This window comes from Cryptotermes secundus, unplaced genomic scaffold (assembly GCF_002891405.2).
Source record: "Cryptotermes secundus unplaced genomic scaffold, Csec_1.0 scaffold250, whole genome shotgun sequence".
NCBI lineage: Eukaryota > Metazoa > Arthropoda > Insecta > Blattodea > Kalotermitidae > Cryptotermes > Cryptotermes secundus.
The window spans coordinates 1,238-29,167 of NW_019738873.1; the positions used below are offsets into that span (position 1 = coordinate 1,238).

The 27,930-nt window shown below is 39.3% G+C and overlaps 1 protein-coding gene across 9 annotated transcripts; it reads left to right on the top strand.

Annotated features, from left to right (window-relative positions):
* On the top strand, nt 1-27,930 carry LOC111871139. Of its 9 annotated transcripts, XM_033754110.1 has the most exons (7): nt 5,748-5,803; nt 11,952-12,113; nt 12,935-13,086; nt 15,270-15,383; nt 16,306-16,555; nt 20,248-20,886; nt 27,878-27,930. In XM_033754110.1, the coding sequence occupies exons 1-6, from the start codon at nt 5,795-5,797 to the stop codon at nt 20,860-20,862; spliced, it is 1,302 nt and encodes a 433-aa protein (XP_033610001.1). In that variant the 5' UTR covers nt 5,748-5,794; the 3' UTR covers nt 20,863-20,886; nt 27,878-27,930. The 9 variants fall into 9 exon arrangements, with proteins under 9 accessions (XP_023719771.1, XP_023719772.1, XP_023719770.1 ...); XM_023864003.2 differs by lacking the exons at nt 5,748-5,803; nt 27,878-27,930 and adding an exon at nt 1-448 and having other exon boundaries at nt 20,248-22,671; XM_023864004.2 differs by lacking the exons at nt 5,748-5,803; nt 27,878-27,930 and adding an exon at nt 1-190 and having other exon boundaries at nt 20,248-22,671.

The window sequence follows — 27,930 nt, forward strand, 5'->3', positions numbered from 1 at the left end:
ACAGGACTCCTGGTATGGAATAGATAAACTTTTAGGAAAATGTGTCTCCTCAAGTCGCCTAACTTTTCGACAATGAGGCTGAAAACCTAAAGACAATGCCGAGTGGAGAGAGACCATATCAACACATCATCTTCCGCCATGCCACCAACAGCGCCTGTTCTCCACTGCTTGCAGCCAGCCTATTTGCATTGTAAATAAGAACAAGCGGGCATCTCGATCAAGTTAGGGGCTTCGTCACGAAACATTTTAATTAACGGGCCCATTAGTAAGATAATGAATACACTGGAAAGCTTGTGGAAAATGCATCCTTAGGAGTGAGGAACTCATATCATGATGAACATTGTAGCGTCTCTCGTGCAGCCGTAAACAACTCGTCGTCCACGGATACAGTTTAGATGTTGTGTGCAATTAGACAGGCAGCTTAGCAAGTTAAATAGAAAACACTGAAGTAAGAACACGTCACAGATTTGCTGTAATCGTTTATAGAACGTCCAATATTTTAACATTTCTACATAGTTTTAACCCTTTGAATTATCAGAGTCAAAGTTATTTTAAGACCTGCCCTTTGCCACCAATCATTTCGTCCTGCTGACAAGCCCCTTAAGACCTACAACCAGTGTTTTTTTTTTCAACTGAATACTTATGATATAGTTCTTATGTAACATCCTCTATGATGAGGGGCTAGGTCTGCTTTTACAATTGCTGCTGGCCTATGCCAGCGCAGTCTTATCAGGTACTAGTCCCATGAGAATCATGATCACATTTGAGACTTCCCCAACCTGGAGGGCTAGGTCCCTGTATTTATATCCCCGAGGAATATGGTGGCCCAGTCATAGCCCCATGTACGAGTATCTCATTGTAAACACTTGCATCTCCAGTGGAAATATGCATTTGGTTAATGTTGGGTAGGGAAATAATCACTGTATACTGCAGGGGTGATAAAAAACATAAGCAGGTGTGTTTTATGTTTTCCTGCTATTTAACAAAGCTTTTGGTTTTGAGTATTAAGCGGTTTGTTTTTACTGTTAAAGAACTGCCCCGTCAATACATAAGGCAACCAGGAACTGCACCCTTGAAGCCTTTATTTTCATCAGTTTCACTTGACATGAAATCAGCAAATGCAAGAAATGACAATCACTCACCGGCTTCATATTCCAGTTGAATTTTAGACAAACGCAATCTTAGGAGCTTATATAGCACATTCGGGGCCGTGGTCTTAGCTACACCAAATTCCAGATTGCGTTGAATAATATATTTTTCGGTCTTCTTAAATTGCAACAAGAGATAGCTTCTTTGGGTTCTTTGCACATGGCTGTCTTATGCGTTCCACAGTCTCTTTGAATGTTCATGGTCTTCTTGTTGATTTCTGCTTTCCTGTACTCCCCATTTATTTAAGCTGAGTGAGCCACTGAGTCACTAACTTTTCAGATGTTGCTTGTGTTCCATATGGAAATGAAAAATTATTTTCATGGTCACAACTGACTTCAACTCAGTATACTGTAGCAGGCACTGAGCTCTCTGCTCAATGGATGCCACCTCACTGTCTGGTGGGCCACACACAACATGAATGCCACAGTAGGACCCATGCTGCACATCAATAATCACAGTGGCACTAGTGTCTCTATGGGTGTGACACCAGGTCTCTGACTTTAAGGGAAGACCATAGAATGAAGGTATTTGTGAACAGGGTGCTGAGGAAAATATCTGCAGCAAATTGCAGAAAATGTCATATTGGTGAGCTTTGTAACTTGCACTTCTGTGCCAGATTCAACTATAATCAAGTCAAGGAGGATTAGATAGGCAAGGCATGTAACACACATGGGAGGAAAGAGATATGCATATAGGATTTTGGTGGGAAATTCAGAAGGAAAGATACAATTATGAAGACCATTAGGAAGATTAGGAATACCTCCCTTACCTCTGCATCCAAAGTTTCCAGAAACTTCACTGAAATTACACATTTCAGATAATCTTCAACTGGAACACATTTTCTCTTAATGGCCACATCAAAATCAGTCATTATCTTTTGTCCAACACCCGAAGAACATGAGTAACATTGTGAGAAAACAATATGTGACCAAATATATTATTTCTTTTGGACTTCACCCATTGTCTTTCACATACCAGACGATGGGTGAAGTTCAAAATAAACCAAAAGAAGTAGTGTATACACCATCGTCAGAATCCTTTCAAGTCTATCCAAATATATTATATACACATTTTCAAATGAAAAAGCACAGTGACGTACAGTACTTCCTGCTGCATCCCTCTAAACTTAAAAAGCTGCACCATGCTGAAATGCCCACTGAAAGCAGCACAGAAAGGGGTGCAATTTCATAAAAATATTTTCTGTTGAAGTCTGCATATGTTTCCAGCAAGTTCACTGAAACATCAAACTCATCCAAGCCTGCAGCTCTGTGCAGTGCCGTCAGTCCACGCATGTTATGAGCATTTACATTTGCACTGTTCTTGAGCAGACATGGTATAAGATCCCACAGGTTTGTCCATATGGCAATTTCCAATGCACTGTTCAAGCTTACACTGCAGGAAGACCTTTTCACAGCCAAGTAGTCAATAAAGTACTTATTTTTAGATTCCAAACCTACGTACAAAGGGGTTCTATGATGCATGTCATGCAAAGTAACATCTGCTCCATCAACAACTAGAAGGTTTACTAAATTCAGACTCCCTTTTGAAACAGCTGCATGCAAAGGAGAAATACCTTCAGTGTTTTGTTGGTTTACATTGACATCCTTGTCCAACAAGTATCTTACAATATGCTCAGTCATTATGGACAGTAAGATGCAGTGGCGAATCCTGTGATGGGTTTACAACATTAAAATTCGCACCCATTTCTGAGAAGTATTTCAGGATATCTAGTGCTCCATTCTGGCATGCAATATGTACAATACTATTGCCAGCTTTAGTTCTGAGATCTAAACTGAAATACTCCTTCAATAGCCAGGCTATCTTGTTCTGATGCTATATGCAGCAATGCCATAACATCAAATTTCTTTACATGCAGATTTGCATCATTCTTTGTCAGCAAAATTACAATACTCCACCATCTACAAATAGCAACTAAATGCGACTCCATCAACTTCATCAAGTGTAGATTGGGGGGCGAAATTTGTTTTTCTTGTGTTGGTACCATGCGGGGTATTGCTTCTCTCCATTGATGATTCCTATAGTGATAGTTCTCTGGTGCAAGGCTTCACACATGTAGAGTTTTTAATAATTAAGTTCTGCCTTACATCTCATAGATGGTTTGTGCTGTTTGACTTGTAATATCCCATCATGGTGCTGGCATAGGTGTCCGGAGAAGGCGACTAGGTCTGATTGGGCTCAATTGAGTAGGTTTCACCTGAAGACAGAGACAGAATCCAGTCTCTGAAACGTTGTGCTTTGAAAAATAAACATGAAGGTGTTTTTAGATAAAGACAGAATGATGGATAATGTCTAGAATCACTATGCACACGGTTACAAAGTGTAGACTTTTACCAGTCCTAATTAGGCTGATAATTAATATTTAGTTGTATGCTCTTTGGCTACTTTAGGAAGAGCTACTTAAACCACGTCCAGCAAGTCTGGAGGCTCCAGATTGCTCAAGATCTTCCACAACCTTCATAACTGAGTCAATATATGACCGGAACACAGAATTTAAAGTGGCAGACACACTCTGACATAGGACCGCAAAGGGTTACTGTCGATCGTAGAGAAATTGGATGGGGTGGTGTGGACTAGACCAGGCATGTCAAACTCAACTTGTACAGAGGGCCACCTCAGCCCTATAAATAATAGTCCATGGCCACACTTAAAAATAGAAATATACATTAGATTTTGATACAAGGAAATTTAATTTTATTTATTATTTAGGAATAATTTCAATATAATTACCTAAAGTGGAACACTTATATTTTGTCCACAAATCAAACATGTAATTTTACCGTCTATTTCACAACAGAAATAAGAGATTTCCCATTTTTCTTAAAAAACACTTGAATATTTTGAAAGCAACATTGCCCTTTAAAAGTTACTGTACATATACAAGAAAACTCGTAGTTGATAATTTAATGTTTAATTAAAAGCTTTATACGTTCATCACAATGTAACATCAGCACCTGTCCCTGTGTGAAAATGAACTGAATGACAATGTACAAGAGACTACCGGACTAGTAGGAAGGTGTATCTTGTCTCAATGGTCATAAAAGTGAAAGTTTGCTAGCAGCCCATTAGACAATGACTGGGGGTTGCAAGCTAGTTTTGAAGGTAGAAATCCCTTGCACTTATCTGTCAGTAGCCACCCTGCTTGCATTCTTACTACGCCTCCAAAAGGGGCTCTTGGAAATACTTGGGGTGGTGAGGCTGTGCAGATTTTAGTGCATTAACCTTTTGAAATACAATACTTTGGCCTTCACGAACTTTACGAACCGTTAGTTGGGCAAACCCTTCTGCAATTCTTAGAATCACTTTTCGTGCAGCCTGCTAACTTATGTCTGCGTGAGACTTCTTGTCTTCTGGTCTGTTAGAAAATTGTCTTTACAAAAAATATTTCTACTAAAATTTTAATATTGATTTTAAAATCAATTAGCTCTAAAAGTTGGGGGGCCGCATGTTTGACACGGCTGGACTAGACTGATGGGGCTCAGGATAGGGACCAGTGGCAGGCTCTTGTAAACACGGTAACGAACTTTCAGGTTCCATAAAATGTTGGGAGATTCTTGTGCGTTTTCTTAAGTATCTGAGCAACTCAACTTCCATGCAGTTAGTTGAGTATCTGAGCAACTGATGGAACTCCATGCAGTTATGTAAGATTTGAGGTTTTCACGGCGATGGCTATGAAGAAAGCAGTCTTCTGGGATGTGGCACCGTGTAGTTATTGTGTCAACACGATGTCTACATGGTCTACACGGCGCCAAATCCTAGAAGACTGATTTTCTCCATTCAGTTAGTTCGGTAGTTACTTACTTATTTAGGCCCATCTTTATATGATTTCTGGAAGACTGAATAGGCAGTTATTGTCCCCACGTTTCTGTTCGTCGATTAATTGATTGAGTGATTTATGTAATTGGAGATGTAAATTCTGGATATTCACGACGTTCAAGCGGATTTAATACGACGTGCACTCTCATGCCAATATCTAAAAACAATATGAGTAAAACTGCGTCAAGATGTGCGTGTTAATAGGTGTGTTTATGTACATGTTGAGATTAATGTTGTGAAATGTAGGGCAATCAGTTACATATATGATTAGGGGTGTATATTTAATAACTTATGAATTTAATAGGTTTTTATTGTAGGACGTGCATAGGCATGTTATCCTAAGCTGCATTTCTGATCGTTTGTGGTTATGGTAGGTCATCATTATTAGGTTATGTTGTAACAAGATCCAGTAAGTAACTACACATACTTCCTATTCAAACTTATGGTATGTATTTCACTAGCAATCTTGTTAGTATATTTTAATCTTTTCGACTAGAAGTATTCTTTTACTCTCAGTATTAATGTGTAAGGGCAAAAAACAGCCATCGGCTGGTTATAAAACCACGTGTGTCTTTTATTGTAGTTCCACGAGTTTGCCTCTTGCCGACTTTCATATTTGAAAGTAAATTTAGCACCGACTTCTTAGATATATATATACTATTGCGAAACTCTTGTCATTTGTACATTATATAATTAAAATACTCCATTGCATCTAACAGGTAGAGAAATTTACATATTTTATAAATGTAGTGAATGGCGTAGTATGCAAGGTCGATTAGATTTTGGACATAATATATTTAAGACATTTTACATGCACATAGTAAGTAGTGTCCTATTTGCCGTATTTAACAATGTCATGAGAGATGTTTATGTTCAGTAATGTTAATTGGAAGTATGTGGATGATTGATAATAATGAGACCGGAGTCATGGGGAAGGAAAATCTCGTGGAGCATACTAGTATATTGGGGCTCAAAATTAAAGATATTTGTGAAATACCTCTGGATCTTTTATTGCATACGAAGTAGCAATGGTAGCGCCAGATCATTTGTTGGAAAATTAAATCAGATAGAACTGTATTTGTGGTTCAGAAATTTGATATGAATTCTTTGCAAAGTTAGAGATCATTTGTCACTTTTATTTCTCCCATGTTTACTTGCCTATTCTGTACTGCATAATATTTATGTATATCATTATGGTAACTTCCAGTGCCAGAATACTGAAAATTGTGCCATTTAATTTTCAGCAGGTTACAGAGTAAAAAGTAATTCACATGATATATTTGTTATGTGTTGAACATGGAAGTGAACAAGCTGGCTCAGTGTGGTAGTATATGGCCATCAGCACAACAAATAAAATAGATAAACCAATGTTAGTGTATTACCATTTATTTATTATTCTATATCTGCTACATGTTTGGATCCAGCTGTATCATACTCAGGCAGTTTTCATGAAATAAAGCAATATCAAGCTGTAACTTGCATTCAGTAGACGCCTTGTTCATGTCTCAGCCAAGACAGTGATAATCCTGTCTGTGGTTTTTCTTGGTTTACCTCTTCAGATGGATGCCAAGTTAGTACCTCAAAGTATGCTATGACTGCTACATCTTCACTCCTTTCTGTTTCACCAAATATGTTCATCCTCTGCTGCCGCTGATACAGCATTGTTTAATAACTTGCAATACATCTATCCTTGGGATGTTTGTATGTGGAAAGACTGTCTTTCCATTACAGTTCACAAGCTGAGTTCTGTGAACGTGTAGTTTGAAAAACAATGGCTGTTAGCCTATTCTGGCGATGTGCCATGAACTTATTAACATGAAATGTTTCTTTGTTCATGAGGACAAGTTAGTGGCAGCATGAAAAGTTTAGGACTAGTGGCAACTATGTGTTTTAACAGTGGTAAAACATTCATATTACAAATGAGACCCATTACTGAGAGGGCTCACAGCTAAGTCATCTTGCAGTCAAGGTCAGCTGTTTTTAAGAATATTCACTAACTGTGGTACAAGCTGGAAGGTCATGTGTTCAATTCCTGATGCGGTCATTGGATTATTCAACTGACTTAATCCTTCCAGCTGAACTATGACCCTGGGGTTGACTCAGCCTCTAACAGAAATGAGTACCAGAAATCTTCCTGGGGGTAAAGGAGCAATGGTGCTTAAGGCTGCCACTTCTTTCAAGTTTTGTTACTGTGTTTCCTATCTTTGTTGAGATGATTTACTGAATATATCATCATTTTTTCTTGAGGACTGTAAATGATTGAGTCCTCAGTTATACTTTCAGTGCAAGATATTATGGGTGTTTTGTCTGAAAAGAATTAAATATGTTTATATTGTTTATTAATATCAGTAGCTCAGAATATAGAACATTGAATGGTAAGATGATTACTAGTGAAAAGGGAATTGGAAAGGATATCGAAGGAAACAGTTGTGGCCTAATTTCAGGAATTGTGTTAGCATTTACTGAAGGGAGTAAGGAAAAAACCATGAATTCCTTGGTGGCCTCATTGACATTCAAATTGTGCACCTTTCAAATAAAAGTGGAGCATGACCTATTGGGACAATTTGCTTTATTTGGTGTGTTGCACACAGTGGGAAGGAAAACTTGCAGCACTTATGATGTTGTTGTTGTTGTTGTTGTTGTTGTTGTTGTTGTTATTGTTACTGGAGAGGGTGGGTTTCCCCATGCACTTAGACCAGATATTGGTCCATTGTGCGTCCCCATGTGATATTCTACCAGTCTCTATACCCTACCGGTATTGGTGCGTGCCATCAGTCCCGACTCAGCCAGCGAGTTCGGCCTCTACTGGCTCAGCGGTATCTCGATGCTTCCCCCATCTACCAGAGGCGTTAGAGACTACTGTTGGGCAGGAAATGTCCTGAATTTGGCTCAGAGGTCCCCTTGGGACATGAGGTTCTTTTATGTGTCGTAAAGCTACGACACGGGATCCACGGCTTAAAGTCCCTCCCGGAGGACTTGTTCCCTGAATTTTTCCGCCCTTAAAAATTCCTCAACCTCCGCCGGGCTTGAACCCGCGTACCTTGAGTCACGAGGTGGGAACGTTACCCCTAGACTATGGAGGCCACTACCACTTATGTTAGTATTCTTTGTGCATATTTTTTCCTTTTATTTCAGTTTTTATACAGCCCACTTATTCAAATGCATAATGGTATTGAAGTGTGACAGTGATGAATTTCAGATAGGTAAGAATCCAACATGCGCTTGTTGCCTTACATTTATAAGCTCCACCTCTTTCTTCAGTAGAATGAAATATATTGATAAATCAACACTGAATTAATTTTCAAAATTATTTTTTTAACATCTTCCCAGAATTATTACACAGTAACTATACTGAGGCCACAGAAAGAAGTGAAATGGATGGTGGGGAAACTGCTTGTGGCTTCCCAGTGCCTATATATCATTCTGTTTTGCTGTTGTCTGCCAGTGAATGCAAAGTTCTTGTTGCTTCTAAAGGTTATCACATGGTTATCACTTACAACCTTAGTGTGAACACATTCTGTATGACTGGAGGGGAATACATGGAATTGTACTGTAGGGGGATATAACTGCTGACAGATGTGGAGCAGGATGAACCACAAAACTTCTCTCTGTGGCCTCGATAAATTATTAAAAAGTTAAATTGAAAAAATTCAAACAGAAATTGAGTTCATTTTATACATATTTGTAATAAGTTAAACAAGATATTTTTCAGTTTGGCTAATTAAGCAGTTTGATTGTGTGGTTTGGCAGAACATTCTACACCATCAATTCTCTTGTAACATATAAAAGTAAAAGTAGAGGTATCCCTGTAACAGGACGTGGAGTCCCATAGGGTTGTGAGATGTTGAGGTTTCCACATTTTCTCTAGACAGTCGGCTCATAGATGGTGGTGAGGTTGCCGGCCACCCTTTACCCCCAAGGATATTCCAGGAATATTCCTGGTACTCATTTCTGTTAGAGGCTGAGTCGACCCCAGGGCCATAGTGCGGTTGGAAGGATTAGCTCAATTGAAAAGAATCTGATGACCTCATCGGGACTTGAACCCCTGACCTTTCAGCTTGTAGCATAGTGCCTCAACCAACTACACTACCATGCGCCCCTCTTGTAACATATAATGGATTCTGAACTGAAGCATCCATATTATGTGTATAATGTAAATAATCAACTTAATTGAATGATATTTTTGTCAGCGTGACATTTTAATATATGCATATCATGTGACCAATTGTTTTTATGCTGTTGTCTGATCATTGGGTCATAAATATGGTTTTAACAGTGTGATCTAAAAAATGCATGTGCATATACTACGTACTATGCCACATATAACACTGCCTCCTACCCCGACAATTTGTAGCGTACGTTACTCTGAAAACAATTTTCAGAGTGCCCACTTTTCTGCATCTGACCAGGTCTCACATTGTCAAGGATTGTTTGTAGAAGTACTGTAATGCTGCTGCCATGAAATAGCAGACATTTTGCTTTGATTCTCTCTGTGGGCTCTTGCACTGTATGATAACACCAGTCTTTTTTTGGGGGGGGGGCAGTGCACTTACTGGCAGACGATTGACATGTCCTGGCGATCTTGTCAGACAGAAGTCACACATTTAGTGTGTACCTTTTGCAGTTTGGCGTTTGGCTATGTGGATCTGTTTCCCAGTTGGATTCTTCCTCACTTCTTTAGTTATCTCCAGTCTTCAGTGAAGTGTCCTGACTTGCTTTGCAGGATGAGACATGTCATGCTTCAGTGTGTAGAGCTTATGTGCAATTAACTCCATGGAGCTGAGCACTTCTTGAGAAGCCTCCAGTCATGCAACTACTCAAAGACTTCCCAGCATTTTATGGAACTTGAAGGTTCATTAGTGTGTTCACAAGAGCCCCCCCCCCCNTGGCTCCATCCTGAGCCAGATCAGTCCAGTCCATACAGTCCCATCATCCATCAGCTCTATTATAATATTGTCACAATTTAAGGGTGACTATAGACGGGGTTTGGATTGCGGATTGGATTTATTGACCGCTTACAGGTCGTAACTACAAGTAACTATAACACTATTGTTCTTTACACACTTGACAGATCACTGTTGCACACACTAAGTCTTTTCAATCTGCTATCACTAGTCGTTTCCCAGTAACAGATCTTAACAGTGGACACTCTTCAGCTTCCATTTTCAACTTCACTGACTAAGAATTCTCTTCACATACTCCCTTACAACTGAACTAAGCTCAAAGTCAATGTTACAGATACTTTACAACTGCAGTGCCATAGCTCAAGCGGTTAGTCGCTGGCTTCCCATCCTGGCAGCACGGGTCTGGTCAAGTGGGATTTGTGGTTGACAAAATGGCGCTGGAGCAGGTTTTCTCCAAGTACTTCGGTTTCCCCTGCCAATCTTCATTCCACCAATTGCTCCACAATCACTTTCACCCATCATCGGGCTGGTGCAATAGGCCAGTAGTGGCCTCAGTACAAGGGACTTAGTCCCACCCCACTAGCAATAAAAGAATACTTTACAACTGGCAGTTTACTGCCAATCTTCTGAGCGCCAAGCCATTTGAGGCTCACAACCAGAATTTCTTTTTGCAACTGAAACCTTGCAGGCATATTCCTTATGTAACATCCTCTCTGATGTGGGGGTGCTTTTGTCTCTTCTGAATATGCTTGGCCTTAGTAAAATGTACATATCGCACATATAGCATGTTATTGACAGTTTTTCTTTTTTGCACTACTATACGTATATACAAGTCCTCTGTTAGTCCAGGGTTTGCAAAGCAGATCATGTCTGTCTTACACATGTTATGCTACAAAGGCAGCTTAGTCACTTCAATGGTCGTAAGCTTGGTCACCACCAAGTTTAAGCCTCTTATATTTTCTATGTCTGGCTTCGCCTTCTCCTATATTGCAAACATGTTCATTCTCATGATTTAGTATGACTTCTGCTTGTTGCCTGCACAGTTTTGTTATATAATGGTACAAATACTGAAGGTTGAAATCCGTGTGCAAATCGTGGACCAGTGTGCACCTTGGAAAATTTCCAGTGGTGCGGAGAAGTTTGTTCTGTAGGTGCTTCAATTTTAAGAGACAGGTGTCTGCCGCTATTTCCCAGACAGGGCTAGCATAAGTTATTACTGATTTGATCAGTGTCCTATGGAAGGCTAGTTTAACGGTGGATGTTAAATGGTCACTTTTGAATAGGGAATAGATTCTTATAAATATTATGAAGGCCTTGGCTTCAATTATTTCTATGTGCAGTCTCCACGTAATCCTCTTATCAAAGATTACACTGAGATAGTTTACATGATTGACGAAGGGGTATTCCATCCATTCAGTGAGAGATTAGCCTCAGGGGGCCTAAGTCTGTGGGAGAAGTAGATGGCCCGAGTCTTAATTGATTTTTATGTTCCACCGGTCACATCATGTCACAATAGCACTGAGACCTCGCTGCAACTTTCTGAGAACATAGCCCTCTTTGCGGTCTGTTGCGTATATACAGGTCATCAGCAAAGAGACCTAGATAGACACCCACTATCATATTTATACATGCTGTACAGTGTGAGGGACAGGACGGAGCCTTGTGGCACTCCTGCTTCAATATCCCTTGGAGCTCACATTTCACCTTCGATCGAAACTGGGATTCTGGGTTTGCATCTTATTGCATGGATACCTGTCTGCTTTTTTTCTGTGCTTCTGTTGTCCTGTGTAGTTAGAGGTAGAGGCCTTATGAAGAGCTGATCCTCCATCTGAGGAATGCACTAAATGTCTGTAAGTACAAATCTGAAGGGGAGGAGACTTGCAGGAGCTCAGTGTTTTGTGGACAGATCTATGTACGAGTATATGATGTAACAGCTTGATACATTTAAATTGAAAATGTCTGAAACCCATCATCACCTGTTAACTTTTCTATAATGTCCAGAGTATTAGATTTTCAACTGTGTAGTCATATTTATTTACTGACACAGTGTATGTTTATTTTCAGCCTTGTAGAAAAATGGATTCAAATTTCAACGACATGTACCAGGCAGATACAGTAGCAACCTGTGACACTGCTGCATTAAAGAGTCTGGGATGCAGTGATGATGTGGCGCACACTGAGCACCTGGAATCGGACATCTTGCTATCAATTAAGAAAGAGGACTTGGTAAGACAATCAGTATATATGTAATATTTGAAGTTTTCACTGCAGGGACTATGAAGAATTCCGTCTTCTGGTATGTGGCACCGTGTAGATATTGTGTAAACTGACCACAGCCACCTGCTCATGCTGGTTTCTTGCTCACAGATTTTTATACCCTGAAGATGGAGGTGATACGTTCCTCTGAAACGTCCATTTACACAATATCTACAAGGTGCCACATCCCAGAAGATGGCATTCTTCAATCAGTATAGATCTTTGTAACAGCCTATAAATATTGCAGGCTCTTTATGTGATTAAAATCATGTCTTCTATTTGTGGAGGAAACCTATACCATCATATATTACACGTATTTAAGAATTCCTCAGATTTGCAATTAGTATGCACTGTCAGAATCTTTGTACAGTAGCCACTGGTGGCAGCGGAATCCATTTCGTGGCTGCAAAGTTCAGAAGGCAGATTCTATACTCCTACCAGTTATGATTTAAAAATGTCGGTCAGCATAGTTGATGTACAACTTAAGTTGAGAACAGTGTTTTGAACACTCCCAAGGCAAAGCTTTGACAGAAGTATAGGCTGTGACCTAGAGAAATCTGACTAGGAATTGAAACTAAGCCCATAAGTTGACCATAAGTGTTTCCTTGCTCCCTGATGCTTTGTGATCACCTCAGTGATTAGTTCATAGTTTACAAAGTCATGAACAGAATTTTTCAGAATGAAGACTCTTTGTTACCTATTTACTGATGAATTTAAAGGTGACATTTATTTCCTTTCATGGAGCAATGTGTAAATGAAGAATACAGTATATTTTCAGATACATTTTGAAGTTACAGGAAGAAGAAATTCATTTCTCTGATGGTACATCTGTAGGAGACAGTAATAAGAAGTTCTTTGAATTAACACCTGTGGAGTTTGAAGTGCAAGAATCATTCACCAACTATGATACAACTGCCTATCAAGAGAGTAGTGATGACCGCAGGTACTTATGTCCCCCCCTCATGTTCACTGATTTGAGTTAAGAAGTGTTAATCTGAAATACAGGGCTACTATAAATGATTCATTCGTTTTTAAAACTCATTTTCCAAAGTACAGTCAACTCTCGATTATCCGGGGGCGGATTAACCGGTTNCGTACAAATATAATTTATATATAAAAAGAACCATAAACTCACCAAGTTTGTATTGTGTGCACCAGTTGGCAGCATGAGTTCAGTGCCTTTACAAAATGGCAACAAAGCAAGCAAAAAGAGTTTTTGTTTGTTGGAATATGCGAGATGTTCGTCTGTTATAGCAGTGCAATGCACATTCAAAAGAGAGTACGGAAAAGAACCACCATGTAAACAAAGCATTTTGTGGTGGTATTAGCAGTTTAAGGACACGCTGGATTGGCCGTATTGGTGAGGATGACATAGCTCTGTTCACTTGGCCCCCCAGATCACCTGATCTAACGCCTTGTGACTTCTTCCTTTAGGGGTACATTAAGGTTCGTGTTTATGTACCCCCACTGCCAAGAACACTAGTAGAGGTGAGGGAACTCATCTATGCTGCAGTGATGACCATTGACAGGATGATACTACAAAATGTGTGGAACGAGCTCAACTACCGCCTGGACGTGTGTCGTGTGACCCAAGGGGCACACATAGAACATTTGTAGAGTGTGAAGAAAACTTGATGAGTTTACGGTTCTTTTTATATATCAATCATATTTGTATGTATATTGCTTTGGAAAATATAGGGTTTTAAAAAGGAATGAGTCATTTATAGTAGCCCTGTATATATATTATCGAGAATTCAGCATGTGTCAAAGTAAGTGGTAGCTATGGGTACCTGCACAAATGTACTTCAATAAGGATTCTGCTCTGCAGAGTTATAATAGTTACTTTCTGAAAGTAGATCATTCACGATATATGTTTGACAGAACGTGAAGTCAGTGCAGTTTCTGCTCATTGCTCATTTTGAATTATTGGTTGTGCACCAGTTCTGTAGATGTTCTCATACAATTCTAAATTTGGCACCAGGTGGGCCCAAAAAGGACATTGATTTCAGATGTTCATGGTGGTGAAGATGTCATATAACTTTTTTAACCAATAAGAAGGTAAAAAGTTGTCCTTATGCATAACTAATTAAGCACTATGCCACGAAGACATATGGGGGAGTGGATGTATAGATCCACATTTTAAGAAAAGGAATTAAATTACTGATGAGAGATCTTGATGGTGGTGAAGGTGTCATATCACTTTTTTATCTAATAAGGCAAGGATTTAAAGTTATTCTTTGCAAAAAGTGGTTACTACGCTTTTCTCATTTTTAAAATATGCAGGTTTATGGATGCAGGAATAAAAAAAATGTGCATAACTGAAACGGTTCATTGAATGAAAGTTGCTAGTCCATTTTATGTAACTGGATTTGAGTTGCTGAGCATATGGTTTAATGGCAGGCTTTTAGTGATAGCAGTAATGAACCTTCAGGTGTCATACCAATGACTTTCTTGAGTAGTTGAACATGCCTGCATCAACAAACATGTGGGCCATCGCTAGGCAGCAGTCCCTCATGATGTGTTAGAAACAATAGAGTAGCTGTTGGAAACGGTGTTTTCTGTGTAGTCAGGACTGAGGTTATATAACAAGGACCAATAGGACAAAGCAGTGGAATTGCCATCATGAGTTAGTTGCGAGACATCCACCATCCAGCAAGGACATGAGCACAGAAGTAGAGGAATACCCATTGTTGGGAGCCATTACCTAGCAATGCCTGATGAAGACATAGAAGCTTTAATGTGTGGAGTAGTGATTTGTAGAGTGCGTAGATCTGAGAGAGTATTATAGTTGCTTATAGTTATGAGTTAAAGTGTTCATTAAATCCAATTATTAATCCAAACCCTGTATCTGGTCACTAACACGTGATAGTATAAACAGACTTTGTTAATGTACTGTGAATTATTTCATATATAACAAATGTCATTTATTAGTGTCTCACTTGTGTTACAGTGTCATCTAGTAGGCATGGTTGTATTTCTTTCAGCAACAAAAATAAATGTCATTTGTGACAATGTAATGAAACACCATGGCATTATACTGCAATTCATTGGGTATAAGAGCTTAATTCTTTACAGTTCATGCTGCAAAGTACAAGAATTATCATAAGTTCTATTACTTTACTACAGCACGCGCACAGAGCGGAAAATGCCAAGCAAGTGGTCTGAGGAGGCTACTCTCAAATTTGTAAAAGAATATAGACAGCTTGAATGTCTCTGGGATGTCAAATCTTCATCATATAGGTAAGAAGTCATGATCATTGTTGTTCTAACCTCTGTTACCAACAGTGTTATAATTCAAGAATTGTTAGTCCTGCCTGCCTTCTAAATTTCTCTGTCTGGCAGGATGTTTTCCCTACATTTTCTGGAGCTGTACAAACCAAGAATAATTTGCATGTTTATGAGAGTCTGCCATTTGAAGAGAGGAATGCATTATGGCAGAATATTTCTGCATAAGGCATGGTTCTCTCATCGAGTGGTGACAAACACCTATGGACATGCTCACTTAATGCGTGTTGCATCATGATATATATGTCAAAAGCACAGTCCACAGCTTCTAAAACATTGAATTTCTATAAACTGTTATGCAATTATGTCAATAGCAGTAGCTGAAATCCATTAAGTGTTTTTTAAATATATTCATATTGAAACTATGTTCTGTTGATGTGCAAATTTTGAAGTGTATTTGTTGAGATAACTGTTTCCCAGAAATCTTTGAATGTCATTGTTTTATGAAGTATTTTTCCTCTTTCATGATTTTAAGCATATCCAATATTTTTTAATACAAGATAAAAGTGTAGAAACTTACATTTTATAACTTGGTTGTGTACATTTGCTCCTCGGCCATAATTCCCAATTAGATTTTAGGTATAACATGACATGAAGTGAACCATGTCTTTACAGCCCTTTCTTGAGTCCTGGCCTCTGCTTCAGTCTCCTAATCTTTTTTACACAAACAGGACTCCTTGCACAAGTGATCAGGCCGTTCCAAGGTCACTACCTACACACAGCACAACACGAACACAGAATAAACGCATGCAGACATCCATGCCTCAAGTGGTATTGGAACCCACAATCCCAGTGTTCGAGCAGGCGAACATGGTTCATGCTTTATACTGCACAGCCACTGTGATCAGTGAAATATTAATGAATTCTAATATTACAGGAACAAGATTGCGCGTGATGCAGCATACATGAAACTTGCGGACTGTGCCAGTCTGCCTGGCTTCACTGTGCAGGAGGCAAAGAACAAGATCAAGAACTTGAGGTCAACATACAGTCAGGAATTGAAGAAGGTGAAGCAGTCTAAGAAGTCTGGTTCTGATGAAGTTTATCAGCCTTCTCTAATATGGTACAAGGAGATAGATGCTTTCCTTGGTCCTGTCATAGCAAGTAGGGATACTCAGACTTCCATGGTAAGTTAGAACACAACTGACAAGGTATAGCTGTAGTTTCTAGAATACTGGATGATGGACACAATCCTGGGCAAAATCGCACCAGGCCAGATACACACACACACACACACATATATATATATGTGTGTCTTAAGTCTATACACAGATGAAATTATTGGGGATCATCAGTGTGGGTTTTGACGTAACAGATCAACTACAGATCAGATCTTTTGCATTCGTCAGATATTGGAGAAAAAATGGGAGTACGCTGAGACAGTACATCAGCTATTCATAGACTTCAAGAAAGCCTATGATTCAGTTAGGAGAGAAGTATTGTACAATATTCTGATAGAGTTTGGGATACCCATGAAACTAGCTAGGGTGATTAAAATGTGTTTAAACGAAACGTATAGTAAAGTCCGTGCAGGTAAACATTTGTCTGATCAATTTCCTCTCCAGAATGGTCTAAAACAAGGAGATGCTTTATCACCACTCCTTTTGAACTTTGCTTTAGAATATGCAATTAGGAAGGTCCAGGGAAACCAGGTGGGACTGAAATTAAATGGGACACATTAGCTGTTAGTCTGTGCCGATGATGTGAATCTACTGGGTGATAATGCAGATACGATAAAGAAAAACACACAAACTTTAATTGACACAAGTAAGGAGGTTGGTCCAGAAGTAAACACAGAGAAAACTAAGTACATGTTGCTGTCTTGTCACCAAAATGCAGGGCAAAACCATGACATAAAAATAGGAAACAGATGTTTTGAAAATGTGGCACAGTTCAGATATTTGGGAACAATGATAACAGATCGAAACCTGATTCAGGAGGAAATTAAGAGGAGATTGAACTCGGGTAATGGTTGCTATCATTCAGTCCTGAACCTTTTGTCTTCTCGTCTGTTGTCCAACTGTATGGGTGTGAAACTTGGTCTCTGACATTAAGGGAGGAACATAGACTGAGGGTGTTTGAGAACAGGGTGTTGAGGAGAATATTTGGACCAAAGAGGGATGAAGTGACAGGAGGTTGGAGAAAACTGCATAATGAGCAGCTTCATAACTTGTACTCTTCTCCAAGTATAATTAGAATGATCAAGTCAAGGAGGATGAGGTGGGCAGGGCATGTAGCACGAATGGGGAGACGAGGATTGCATATAGGATATTTGTGGGAAAGCCAGAAGGAAAGAGACCATATGGAAGACCAAGGCATAGGTGGGTGGACAATATTAAAATGGATCTTAAGAGAGATAGAATGGGACGGTATGGATTGGATAGATCTGGCTCAGGATAGGGACCAGTGGAGGGCTCTTGTGAACACGGTGATGAACCTTCGGGTTCCATAAAATGCTGGGAAATTCTTGAGTAGCTGCAGAATTGGCGGCTCCTCAAGAAGGGCTCAGCTCCATGAGTAAGTAAGTAAGTGGGTATCAATCGACGAAACACAAGATTGTGAGGGATGGTTTATTGCAAATTGTACAGTTGGATCCCTTAATAAGAATGAACAAACTACCCCATATCTTCTTGCGGTAGAGCAATTTGAAACCACAAATAGCTCCGCAGTTTCCGAATTTGTTATGAATTCCGTGAATTTACTATGGCTGAATGGCATTCAGTATGAGCACGTATTGCTCTGTGACTAATGCGGCAAGTTATATGATGAAAGCCGGTACTGCTCTTAAAGTTATATTTCCAAATACGACACATTTGACTTGCCTTGCCCATGGGTTGCATCATGTTGCAGAAACAATTCGTGCAAATTTTCCGCTTGTTGACAAGTTGGTGTCTTCTGTGAAGAAGGTATTTGTTAAAGTGCCATACAGAAAAGAAACCTTTAAAGCAGTAGCACTGAGTGTTCCACTTCCACCAGAACCAGTTTTAACACGCTGGGGCACGTGGCTGTGTGCAGTGAGTTATTATACCGAACATTTAGAAACAGTTAGAAATGTTGTGAATACATTTGATCCCAAAAGTGCAGCATCAATTCAAATTGCCCAAGATGTACTAAAAGACTCAGAACTATAAACTAATCTTTCCTATATATCTGCTCACATCTCTCATCTTCCATCCGCCATTTCCTCACTGGAGGCAAGCAATAGCAATACTACTTTGTATCAGTCATTAAATGTGTTCAAAACCACTGTTTCCAAATTGAATTCGGTTTCTGGAAGAGATGGTGTAGTAGTAAAGGAAAAAGTACAAAGCATTCTTTCAAAAAATCCAGGATATGAACAAATTTGTGAAATTGAAGAAATTTTAACCTTTAAACGTACTAAACTGCCAAGTAAGAAATCGCTAACCATGGAGCAAATAGCATCTTTTGTACATACGCCCCTAAGTTCCTGTGAGGTGGAAAGAAATTTTTCCTGCTATAAGGACATCTTACGAGACAACAGGAGGCGACTAAACTATGGAAAACCTAAAACATATAGTAATTGTGAACTGCAACAGAAGAGAAGTTGAAAGTTTGGAGAGCTAAATGTGAGTACCTTTGGTTTTTTAAATTTGTAATGAAATATGTTGGTTTTGTTGCATGATTTGTATTTAAGTATAGCTTTTTATTGCAAGTGAATCATTCAGTGATTACATAAAATGAACTTAAATATTGATTTGTTGGTCTTAAAATAATGTAAAATCAGTTTTAATATTTGGTATAAATTTTTATGTGCATATTTTGGAAGTTTTTCATGCATGAATGCATACATATTTAAGGGATTATTAGGGCATAAAAATCTGGTCCCTAATAATCACCGGTGGTATGGTGAGGGGGACTCATCTTCCATTAGTGCAGATATGGTGCTAATCCCTCTTGACATCTGTGCCAGATTTGAAAATTAGAAGCAGCCAACAGAAGATTCTTTATGTTTGAGACTGAAAAATTAATGTTGGAATTGAAAGATGTTTTTCTCGATTTGATCTCAAGAATTTGAGACTGATAGTTGCTATTAGTGCATGGGATTTCAAGGGGTTCAAGATTAAGGTAAAATTATTTTTGAAGAATTTGGTGTAGTCTTTAGTCTGAGGGAAGAATAAACCTACCCATATGTTTAAGTTCCATGCCATGAAGCTGTTCTAGGCACTTGGAATTGACAGCTGTCCAGCATTATAGTATGAGTTCCACTTTACTTTACCTTCGCAGGAGAAGCCTTCAGCAGGCACGTGGGCCTCAAAGGAATATGAGTGAGATGTTTAGGCACCCCAGTCTCTGTTCTTGTTACTTTGGCATCTGAACTAGTATAGACCAGAAATGCCACAGAAAGGAATGCAATGGAAAATATTTAGACATGAGGTGAAGGACACACTAAATAGAAGCAATTACATACTGAGACATCTCACATTTAAACACTGCTCTCAGTTTGTTGGGATAATTAAATCAAAGATATTAAAATGGTTTGGGCATTTAGATCTGATGGAGAACATAGTCCTCTTCCGAAGCAGCCCCTCAGAAGTCCAAGAGGGAAACAAAAAGGTGATAGAAAATTTTAAGATGCAGCATTCTCATATGATAACTAGGATAGCTATGCTCCACAGTGCACAGAAATGTTAAAATATACCTCAGAAGAGTTGATTATGGTAATGTGTGTTATGGTGTGGATCACAGAAGGGTCAATTGATGGATCCTAGGTAGTGTTGGTAATATTGAATCTTCTGTTAGAGAGTTCCACTGTATGATTTAGACATGTGGTAGCATAGTAATGAATTCTTTATTCTAGGAAGCTGAAGTCAGCTCTGTGATGGAAGAAGCCATCACAGAAAATGAAGACACCTTGGAGGGAAATGTGCAAGCTGTTTCTCCATCCCAGTCACAGCTTTCGACACCTACGGAACCTGCTGAAGTTCAGTATGACAGGAAATGTGTTAAACGAAATCATCCAAATCTTCCACCACAAATCTTGCAGTGCAAAAAGAAGAAGGTAACACATGGGAGTCAGACAGCAGCTTCATCTGGAAGTCAGCTTAATCAGTCTCAGAGTTCCAACAAGAATGATGATGAGTTTGATGCATTTGGAAAGAGTGTAGCTGCTCAACTAAAGAAATTTTCCTTGGCTGGTGCTTTGAAAACGCAAGTGAAGATTCAATCTCTTCTAGCGCAGGAACGCATCACTGATGCAATGGAGTCAGAATCTATGTCACCAAATGAGGAATTCAATCATATGCATACCCCACTCACGCCCTTGTCACATCACAGTCAGGCATCCCAGAATGATTCAGTTTGCTGCAACTGTGTTCATGAAGCGTCACAAGTGTACAGCACAAGTGAAGGGCTTGATGACATAAACTCAGCTGATATATTGTCTCAGGCTGTCAATAGTATCTTACCTCAATGATGATTTCTTCATCAAAGTTGATATGTAAGTATATATATAGTGCTGCATTTTGCCAGAACAGGTTAAAGAAATGTTAGCCCATTGAATACAACCCTCACAGAGCAGCTTTCTACAAAGCGTTGAGACTGCAGAAACCTTCATTGTGAACTTAAGGTGATTATGAAAACTTATGTCTGAATTGAGAATGGTTTGAATATTTTTCCACAAATGATACATTGTGTTCAGAAGTTGTGGTCTCAATTAGAAACTCCAACTGACTACACATTGTTTCCGAGGTTTTATAAATATTCCATTAGGCATAAACTTATGATTTTTATATTTTGTCATATTATCATGCATTGTGTGACCAGATGCGGGGTTTAGATTGGTAATCAGATTAACTGGACTCATATTTTCATCTGGTAATGCTCCAACACCATAGATTCGTCAGCTTCCATGTTCTGCAGCTTCTGTCTTCACTGGCTGGTGACTGTCTGTCCTCTTTAACTAGACGTCACCTAGTCAAGAGTCTTCTAACAAAGGCTGTTCCTTCCACCTTTACAGTTCAAAAATTGCACTCACTGACTGCCTTTTAAGGCTCCTGACTCTCATGACTACACTTTACAAATTACAAATCACTGTCACACACAGACTGGTGTTCCCATTCATGGTTTTCCCTGCACTGCTGGGCAACGTCTTCCAACAGTGGACATTTCTCTGCTCCTGCATGCAGGACAGACCCAGTTCAAAACACCTCTTCCAGCAGTTCTCTTGTTGTAGCATAACATCACTGCTGTCGCTGAGAGGTGTTTATTGTGCCATAAAACAGCAATGGGTGACATATTTAGCGAGTGGCATGATGTGTTCAGTTGTTGCTTGTAAACATGGCCATTGTCACACAACATCCACTGAGCCACTGCGACGGATATGTTTACAGAACCATTCCCATGAACTGCCATCTCTGCTGACTTCACAGTTCTTGCTGTCAGCTGACATGTGACAGTATGAGTAGAAGAAAGTAAGATGTATGTTGGAAAACTGTTCTAATATTGTTCATATGTTTCATAGTGCTGAACTACTTGAATTGTAGTGATGACTGTGCTACACAGTGTTTTGTATTTTAGAAAGACGTTTTGAATTCTTATTGTATGGATCCAGGATGGATGATATTTTGTATCAAGAATGTTTGTAATTCTCGATAGTTTTACGTAATTGTTAGTCTTTATTAAGCCATATGTTGTACTGTTTCTGTGGGAGGTTCAGCTGGTTCGGCAGTGATTTCATTAGTAGTAAAGTTTCCCCTGACTGTAAATCTGGAAGACAGCCCCATAGTGTGGATGGTAAAGTTTATCAGCTTATTATTTATATAACCTACAGTTTTTATGTAAGTTTTATGAAAATCAAATTTGAAATGCACATGAAAATTAAATTCTGCTGAAGGAACCACCATAACAACAGTTCTTAATTTCCATTTGAATAATCTCTTTTCTCAGTACTTTTCCTTAAATTTGTTTTATTTAATTCAGTCCCAGGATTCTGTGGCATGGGGCTAGCTCATGGTGGCTTATCCAAATTGAGGGTGATGAGGGGGTTGATTGGTGGTGATGAAAATAATGCACACCGACATTTGTGCTCTAGATTGGATGCAAACCTGTTGTTTGCTCAGCCAAAGTTGTGCATGTATTAAACCTCTGCTTGAAGTATCTTCTTCCGTTTTGGAGGGGGTCGACCCCTCCACAAGGTCCAATACTTGTCTTGTTGTAGGCCGACAGAAGATCCAGCTATTCGCTTCACAATCTTCACGCTGACAATCTCATTGAAGGTCTCCTTTCGAGTTCCTGTCCATCCTAGGTGCAATCACTGTCCTGATCTACACCCTCCGATGGCATCCTTGGTTGGCACCTTTTCCTTCTGGCATAGCAGCCATCTGCCGCCTTTATGCTTTATTCCCATTCTTCCTTTCCAGGTTTCTTGTTCATAATTGACCCTGGTTGAATATTTCTTTACGAAATTTCCCTTGTGCTGTGTCGCACCTGCATGGATAGTCATATTTCTGTTGGCAGCGAATTCATGCCACGGTCCACACTTTCCTTGGGTCCAAGATTTCCTGAAGATGTTTCTTCTGAGCCATGCCACTGTTGCATGGCAGGACACCTTCCTGCTGGTTTTCTTCTGCCGTGCCACTTCCACATGGCTGCTCATCCCTCTGCGGGCGATGGCCAGACTTCTTCAGCACCCATCCTTTCCCTGCGTCCGTTTCTTCATATTTTGCTGGTTTCGGTCCCTACGCCTTTTCTTCTTCTTTGGTTCTCTGACCAGCATTACTTCGGCGTCTTCTACGGGGACCTCTTGTCATTCTGCCGCCTCAGGTTTTATGTCCACTGAGGTCGGCTCTTCTTCTAGAAGATGTGCCTCCATCATTTCTCTGCAGGCCACCATCTCCTTGTCTCTTTCAGGTTTGGTTTCAGCAGCCATCTGCTTGTGGCTGGCGCCCATATTTTCTCGCATGGCTCTCATCCTTGCTTTGATTGCATCCATTTCTGCGGCAATCTTTTCTCGCCAGGCTTTTATATCGGCCTCCATTTCTTCCTTGTCGGCCTTCCTATCGGCCTCCGCCTTTTCTTGGTTGGCGTCTAATTTTGCAAGCATGATGTCTGTTTTTTCTTGGCCAGCTATGATTTTCTTCAGCAGGAGTTCCATCATCTGCTGTGAATCCATTTCTCGATGCACTCATAAATTCAGTTATTTGTTGAGGCATGTTCAAGTTCGTAAAGCACTTCTGACACCAAATTGTCACGTGTTGGGTGTATAACACGACAAATAACTTCATGCCATCTTGGATCTAGTGAATTTATTCCACTCGCTCTTACATTCATACAGTTCACAATTACACACTTACTGCCATCGGTAGTATCACAATTCCTTCCACTGCTCTCGGCGACTTCACGATCCACACTGTGTCACTCCTGATCACACACACACTCAGATACTGCTCAGCTGGCTTTTTATACCGTTCCCGGTTGCCTCCTGTTACAGCAGTGTCCCCTGTTACGTCACAGTGGGAAGTGCTGTTACGTCACCATGGTGGAGGGGGTGGAGTGTTGACTGGCCTGTTACTGTAGCAGTGACAGCGCTCCAATGCTGTTACGGCACCACTGGTGAGGGAGGGGGTGTGCTGCATAGTGCAAATATGTCACAATACATTTTAACCTTAAACGTACGGACTTCTAAATTGCCGGTAGCCTTATGCGGCCAGAATTTTAATGGCCCTAAGTCTTTAACATTGTAGATTTTTCAGAAAAACTAAATATTTTCTGTTCTATGCAACATAGAAATACAAAAAACAACCTGAAAGATGATAAAATTTTCTACATATACACAAAAGAACAATTTTTGCCAGTCCACCACACACGGCCTGACATCAGGCTCCCGCTTTTCTTATTTAGTGAACACACATGACAACATCTTTGTTTTACCTCCAGTCGACTCATTTGGGCCCCAGATGAACTTTGCCTCCTCCGAGAAACGCCACTGACCTTGATATTCACCTCGTGCGACTGAAGAATCAAATCCTGCACTAGGATTTCGCGGAATTTTTTTTGTGTGTCATCTTTCCACCACATGACTTGTGTAATAGATAGGCATTGAGAATAGTCATGTCTAAAAGGCGGAAAAACAATTTCTTTGTCCATTTCCATGAACTACTGAAATGACTTTGCGTGGGTTTATTTTGGTTTCAAACTGAAAATCAAATTGTCAGTAGTCCCAAAGAGAGCACATGTCCTACAGATAAATCTAACATTCATAAGTTAAAGGTTGATGCTGTATGTAAAGCAAAAAAAGACATGCAATAACACTGTAAGTTTATGTGGTACCACCATTGTTTTCATATTTATAACCTCAGACTAATCTTATGATTTGCATTTGAAACAATGTCTGTAAAACTGAAATTAGTGTAACAGGTATTTATAATTCAAAAGATTATTTTTGTACTAGTATTAGAATTCTTTATACTTGATGACTAAATATTTATATTTGAAATTAGTTAAAAACCTATAACCATATTCATGATTAAGAAGTGCATCTTCATATGAGATTGCACATTGGTTACAGGTGGTTCACTGCTCAATGAAATATTAGAAAACAATAGCACTTTATGAACCAAATGTCTCCTTAAAGGAGTTTAATCCAGAGATCTTTTATTTGCAAATTTCGTGTTCTTCAATATAGTTGTTGTTGTTGTTAATATGAAACACATAAATGGACAGAGTATTTAACAAATCCTTTCAATGTGGTAAAAATCAAGTGCTTGGAAAAGACAATAACAAACAGAAATTATATCTTGTTCGGGAATGAATGCTGTTATTAAGAATATTTAAGTTTGTGGATAGAACATTGGAAGATAAAGTTCCTATATCCTATCCAGCAACCTAAACATTATTATTATTATTAATATTATTATTATTATTGGAGGGGGTGGGTTTCCCCATGCACTGTAACCAGTTGTTGATCTATTGTACGTCCCCCTTTGATATTCTACCAGTCTCCATATCCTACTGGTACTGGTGCGTGCTGTCAGCCCCGTTGAGCCAACGAGGTCGGCCCTCGGTACCTTGATACTTCCCCCATCTACCAGAGGCATTGGAAACTACTTGTGCGGGAAATTGTTGCCTAATTTAGCTCAGAGGTCTCCTAGAGACATGAGGTTCTTTTACGTGCCGTAAATCTACAACACAGGACACACGGCTTAAAGTCCCTCCCGGAAGACTTGTTCCCTGAATTTTTACGCCCTTAAAAATTCCACAACCTCCGCCAGGTTTGAACCCACGTACCTTGAGTAATGAGGTGGGAACGTTACCCCTAGACTATGGAGGCCGCTAACCTAAACATTAGGTCTACAAGCTATGACGTAATTTTACCTGTTATTTTGTATGAATCTGAAAACTGGTCTCTCTGAGGGGAGAATGTCCTATGAGGGTTCAAGAGAATAAATACCCAGGAACTTATTTGGGCCTAAGAGACAAGATATAAGAAAACAGTCCAGAAAATTACACAGTGAAAGGCTTCATAATTTGAGCTCTGCTTAATATTGTTTGGACAGTAAAATCGAGATGGCTAACTTGAGTGGTACATGTAACCTAAATGGGGAAATGAGAAATGCATACAAAAATTTAGTCTTGAAGCCTCAAGAGAAAAGGACTGCTTGGGTGTGAATAGGAATGTAGTGTTAAAATAGGTTATGAATAAATATGGTTTTGTTGTATGGACTGGACTCAGTTAGCTCATACCAGGTCCCAGTGGTGGCGTTTTTTTTAACACAACGTTAAACCTTCTGATTTCTTAAAAGCCGGTAACTTCTTTACCAGCTCTGGAGCTGTTAGTTGCTGCTCAAGGGAGGTTGCCTTAAAGTTTATTGTGTTTTAATTCATTTAGCCATTTAAAGTAAAAGTATATCATACATATTGAAATAAGCGGCCCTTTTGTTCAGCAGATATGCATACCGGCAAACGGTGTGTATCAGCCGTCATGTCAAAAGTTACGCAACTGCCACTGCATTATATGTTTCAACACGGGGGCCAAAACTGAACATGACAGTACCCGTAAACGTGTTCTTAGGAATGGTGCTGCATACAGGAATAGTATCCACCAAGCCAGAAGGTACAAAAAGTAAAGAAGATATGAAATAGATCCTGAAGTATTGTGTTATTGCAATTTTCCATGGAAAACAGAAGAAATATTCTGTTGTAATGGAGGCGCGAGGTAGTGTGGTTAATTGAGAACGGTGGAGAATCCAAAAACCTGGGGCATATCCACTATCCATGCCACATTGAACTGTAAAGATTACTTCATTTTACTAACTGGTTATTATTCAATAAAACATATTTTTCCAATATAAGAAGTAACCCTTGTGGGATAGCATAGTTGGTATAGTGACTGGCTACAGGGTGGATGACCAAGGGGTTGGAGTTCGAATCCTGATAGGGTAAATAATTTTCTCTTCTCCATGTCCAGACCAGCTCTGGTGCCCACCCACCCTCCTATCCAATGGGTACCAGGGGCTCTTTCCCTGGGGATAAAGTGGCCGGGGTGTGCAGCTGACCGCTCACCTCACTAGTGCCGAGGTCAAGAAAATGTGGATCTATGCTTCCACTCCCCCATACAGCCTCATGGCATAGTACTTACTTAATTAAGCACAGGGACAACTTTACCATGTTCAGTTCTTGTATGCTCTGGAATACAGTACAATAATAAAATAGAATGCTGCAAACAGAAAGAAAATATTTACAGGTATAATTGGTGAGAAATGTGATGGGCAACTCTTAAATTAAGATGGTATCATTAAGGGTATTAATGGGTGTTAAAATTCATGCAGTTAGTCTGCCCATGGCTAGACAAGAGTCTACAGTTGATTTTTAAATATACATTGATTTTGTTAGCTATTTGTTGTTTAAATAGACAAGATTTTGTATTATAATTGGTGTTATAGTAATTGTTTTAACGTGAAGTTTTATACTGGAGATTGATTAATCTTTTATTAATTGGCTCCTGGTTTTTAAAATAACCAAAAGAATGCTAATCATGGAGATATGGCATTTGTGTATTACTGTTCTGTTTTGATGTATTGGTCGGAAAGATTTCTGGCAATTATTGTATATTGTTCACAGTACCTGTATATTGATGGATAAATATTTTTAAGAACTTTGATCGCGTAGCTGTCTCGTATCTTATGTTCACTGTATTTATATAAAAAGTGCATTTATCTTCAGTCCTGTGAATGTTTGGGACTGTTCCAAGGTTTGAATCTTGTGCAGTTATGTTGATAAAACCCACTTTAAGACATCCAGTTCTCTGTATGGACTGATCCATTATATTGCACATCATTTTGAAGGACTCCATCTTTTAGAAAACCAAAGTTATAAATAAGGAAGTGCATTGTTTAATGTACACAATATGTCTGCTACATGAAATATATGTTATCTATAATTAAATTTTTCCAACATATGCTATAGTTCGATAATTTTATTTTTGTTTTCAGAAATTCCGCAGCAAAAGAACGAAGCTACCTAACTTAATAAATCAATTTATAGA